The sequence below is a fragment of the Camellia sinensis genome, chromosome 13 (assembly GCF_055761805.1).
Source record: "Camellia sinensis isolate YWXY chromosome 13, ASM5576180v1, whole genome shotgun sequence".
Classification (NCBI taxonomy): Eukaryota; Viridiplantae; Streptophyta; class Magnoliopsida; order Ericales; family Theaceae; genus Camellia; species Camellia sinensis.
The window spans coordinates 61,456,785-61,461,300 of record NC_138973.1 but is presented as its reverse complement, the minus strand read 5'-3'; the positions used below and the strand labels follow the sequence as shown (position 1 = coordinate 61,461,300).

Below are 4,516 nucleotides of genomic sequence, written 5' to 3'. Positions count from 1 at the left end.
AAAGTCTAAATTACCCTTATTTCTTTCTCTAATTTTCTTCTTAATGCCATTACAAATCAAAATATTATCTCATTTTTCCTTAATTTTTTTATATTCTTTTTCTCTTCTTCTTCTTCTCTCATTTCTTTCTCATCCCATAGCAAACCACACACCTCTCTTACCATCATCAAATACATCTCTCCCTCTCTAGAATTTAGACCCAAACAAACACTTATATATCTCTCTCTAGAATTTAGACCCAAACAAATAGTCCATAGCTGCAAACACTTACCAAGCTCATCATATCTCCTTCACTCAACCAACATCGACCACCTTCTTCTCTCATAGCACCCATAATGGTAGCTAGCACTACAATTTGGGTCTTGGCTTAGTTAATTGGATATGCCTATGTATATATTGTATGTGTGTCTATAGTGATAAAGAGTAGATGAAGGATGATAGTGGTTGCCACGGTAGAGAGAACGTGAGAGACTACAATAGAAGCCCATGGTTTCAATGATGTGGTCTTAGGCTATTTTAAGAAATGAGGGAGAAGGACACAATAACAGTGAAAGGAAGCATATGACGGTAGATAGAGGAGTAGAAGTGAAAGAGGTTGAGCTTGGCTAGGTTAACTATTTTAGTTAAGAGAATGATAGACATATAGATTTCAGAAAAATAATGAAACAAAAATGAAAGTGAAAGATGGAGAAATGAAGGAGATAAGCTAGAGAGAGAGAGGGGGGAAGCATTTTAGAGAGAGACCCAACTTCAATGGTTTTCAAAAAAATTGGAAAGAAAAAGAAATTAAGGAACTATCAAGTGTGGTTAAAAGTGAAAAATTTTGATTTTATGATCATGCAATATATTCTCTGTTAAAATAAACGGTTTCGTCTAAAATTACACCCTAATATAAAAGTTCACGAGACTTAAATATTATAAATAAAACTATAGAAAAACTTCATATTTTTTTGAGTAAATCATATGAGATTGAAATGTAATTTACCCCAAATGAAAAGTTGACATGAATATGAGAGATTTTTTTTTTGGTCTTGCCACTAGCCCCGTTTGGTGTAACTGTTAAAACAGCTTATAGATTATAACTTAACAGATTATAGATTATGACTTTAATTAGAAGTTGTTAATCTGTTTGGTGTAATTGTTGGATTGTACATTTAAGTTGCTGAGTAATGTTTGTTAAATAAGTTGTGAAATAGTTTTTTCAATTAATTTTTATTTTTTATTTGTTTGCATTTCTTATAAAAAATAATAATAATAATCTATAGTCCATTTGAGTCTTTTTTTTATTTTTAAAAAAATAAAAAATAAAAAAAATTTAAGAGTATAATCATAAATTAACATGTCTACAACAGAAGCTGATAATCAGAAGTAAGGGGTGAACAGCTTCTCAGAATCAACTTTTTTGAATTAAAATAAACTGTTAGAATCTGTTTAAAATAAATTTAACCAAACCGTCCAAAATAATTTTTTTAAAGCTAAAAGCCATAAGTTGACTCTGAAAAACTGAAACAAATTATTTCTTGTTTGCAGTTCGTTACAAACAAACTCACAGCGATTATCAACGGTTAACGAACTCACAAATTCTGCAATGGAATCAAAACCGCCCCGGCCGCCGCCGCCGCCGCAGCGATCATCAATCCTCGGCCGTCTGATCAAAATGGACACCGCCGTCTCTCTCCACCTCCACACCACCGCCCAACCCCTCCTCCCCCGCTCTCTCCTCAAAACCCTAGAAATCTCCGGCGACGGCCGCCTCTTCTTCCCCCTCACCATCTCCCTCCTTCTCTCTCCTCTCTCCACCACCACCACCTCCACCTCCACCTCCTCCCCTCTCCTCTTCTCCCTCCTCGCCGACCTCCTCATCGGCGGCCTCCTCGACCTCCTCTTCGTCGGCCTCATCAAGCACCTCGTCCGACGCCCTCGGCCCGTCTACAACAAAGACATGTTCTTGACCTTCTCCGTCGACCACTGGTCCTTCCCCAGCGGCCACTCCTCTAGGGTTTGCTTCGTCGCCTCATTTCTTTGCCTCTCCTCTGCCCTAATTGGCCAGGCCATTACTCAATTGAGGTCTTCCAGATTCGAATTCGTTGATAAATTGTTCAATTTGGTCGATTTCTATGACGGTAAGGCTGTAGATTTCGTTGTTTTGGTTGTTTCTTTGTGGGCTGTTGCGACATCGGTTTCTAGGGTTTTGCTTGGTCGGCATTTCGTGTGTGATGTTATTGCTGGTGCTTGTTTGGGTGTTGTGGAAGCTCTACTTGTGTTTCACTTTCTCAATTATTCAATTCTGGTTTCAAAGTTTTTGTGATGAAAACTGTAGGTGTCTTTTTGGGAAATTATGTCATTGTTTAATTTTCTTGGAAAATTGATGACACAGTTACTGTATCATGGAAAATATTTCACAAATATTGTTGACCAAGATGCTGTACCATGTAATTGTACCATTTTTGTTTGGAATTTTGTAATAAATGTGGGGGTGGTGGTAACAAGTTTCTAACAACTATCAACTATCAACTATCAGTTGTTTATGTAAGGTTTACATTTTGCTTGACTGATCAATCTATGCTATATGTACTTTAGTCTTCAGACTGAAACTAGTTTTCGGAAAATTTGAATCTTTACCAATTGAATGCAAACTCAAGCGAGTGCTGTTAGCAGTTTTTTTTTTTTTTTTTTTTGGAATTTTGGAATGTGTCAACAACAATCTATTAGTATTTGTTTGCTGATTATTTTATTTGCCTGTACCTAATTAGTTGTGATTTGTATATCTAATGCTTCAAAGCAGTAGCATCAAGTGACATTTTAAGTTTGCATTTGGATTTATGGATTAATAATGTATGGTTTGTTCCTTCTAATTGTGTTTGATAACTTACATTTAGATGTCATATCAAAGAGATAGATGGAAAGATTTATATGACTCTTGAGTGGATTTCAAATGACAACGTTGAAAGAGTATTTCAAATCTGTTGCAAGAAGGATTCTCACTATACCAAAATCGTAATAAAACACCTCTGCTTAAATCCTTGTTCTTGGTCTTAAAACTAATTCCAATGCCTTACTTTCCCATGCATTTGCAAATTTAAGGCCAAAAACCGTTAATTTGAAATCTTTCTATTGAAATGCAGCCTTAGGCATTAGCTGCCTCGTGTTCTTAAGTTTGTTTTCTTAAATTTACAATTGGAGGGTATTTAGATAATCAACTTTGCTAAATGATATGCTCGCTACACTTATGTTGGATGAATGAGTAATGGCTATTAAATCATGCACATCGTTAGTGGCCTGTTGGTTGGCTTTGGTTGAGATTTGAGCTCTACAAAACATTTGTGGACACAGGTCAGCGTTTTCAAGACTTGGGGTATTGAATTATTGGGTACTGGTTACTTATATAGTTTGTTTAAAATAATTAAGGAAAGGGGAGAGATTATGCACATCTCAAATTATTGATCCTTTAATGTTGATGTTTTCCATCTTGATCAAGAGAATTTGTTTCACAGTAGCATTAGTGGTCTGTTTGTTATATCTGATCATTTGTTTTGGCGAGGAGAAGTGCATCTATCTGATCATTTTCTTTTTTAACTTCAGCCAACTTGTCAATGAGGGACACGTTTGGTTCTAGTGGTTCTGTAATTTCAGGTTCTGTTCATATTGCTTCTTTATGACTGGTATTGGCTGGTTAATATTTCTATTACACTTTGATTGTCTATAGGTGATATAATTTCTATTATCTTACCACGGCCGGTGGCCACATGCTATGTGTGTGTGGGAATTTGTATAGGTGTCTGGTTCGTGTTGTGTATAGATGTTACTAGGACATTAGAAATTTAGAATAAGGCTGAGTAATTACGTTCTTTAGTCCTTTAATCTTAGGTTAAATGTGGATTCTACATAAACTGATTTGCAAGAGATCAGTTCTCGAGCTTGCTTTCCATTGCATGTAACGTGGGGACACATTTTGGATGCCATCTCCTGCAGTTTTGAGTTTAACTATGTATGTATGTTTCTTTAGTTTGTTGGATACTTAACGTTTGCAGAATGTCTAAGTATTTATGTTCTGTAAGCATAAACACCCATAGCTATGTCGTAGCATCCCCAGCTAACCAACATATATGTCCTCTATTTTGTTGCTTGACTTGGTGACTTTTCCCAAGAGTTGGAAAATATTAAGAACCTTTTTTTTTATTATTGTCTTTTTTCTTTTCCTTTTCCTTTTCCTTTTCCTTTTTAATGTTGCCTTTTGTCTACTTGCATATTTTATTTGTGCAAGTGGATAGGAAATTATCAGTATCACAAATCTACCAATAATTTGCTTATAGACTTTGGACCTATACATATATTAAGATTTTTGCTCACGAAAACTTATACTTTCCTAATCTATTTTTCATTGAGGGATGCAATTTTCAGAAGCAAAGAAATGAATTATTCACCATGACTAGGTTTCGTCCTTCCTCTTCTTTGGCACATTATTTTGTTGGAATTGCATTCACAGAATCATTACTGCATCAAGGCTCAATGATGC

The 4,516-nt window shown here is 35.6% G+C and overlaps 1 protein-coding gene across 1 annotated transcript; it reads left to right on the top strand.

The window, feature by feature from the left end:
• Positions 1-1,509: 1,509 nt before the first annotated feature.
• On the top strand, positions 1,510-2,500 carry LPPBETA (Phosphatidic acid phosphatase (PAP2) family protein). The gene has a single exon (XM_028225091.2). It carries the CDS (start codon positions 1,589-1,591, stop codon positions 2,306-2,308), a length of 720 nt encoding a protein of 239 aa, XP_028080892.1. The 5' UTR covers positions 1,510-1,588; the 3' UTR covers positions 2,309-2,500.
• Positions 2,501-4,516: the final 2,016 nt, after the last annotated feature.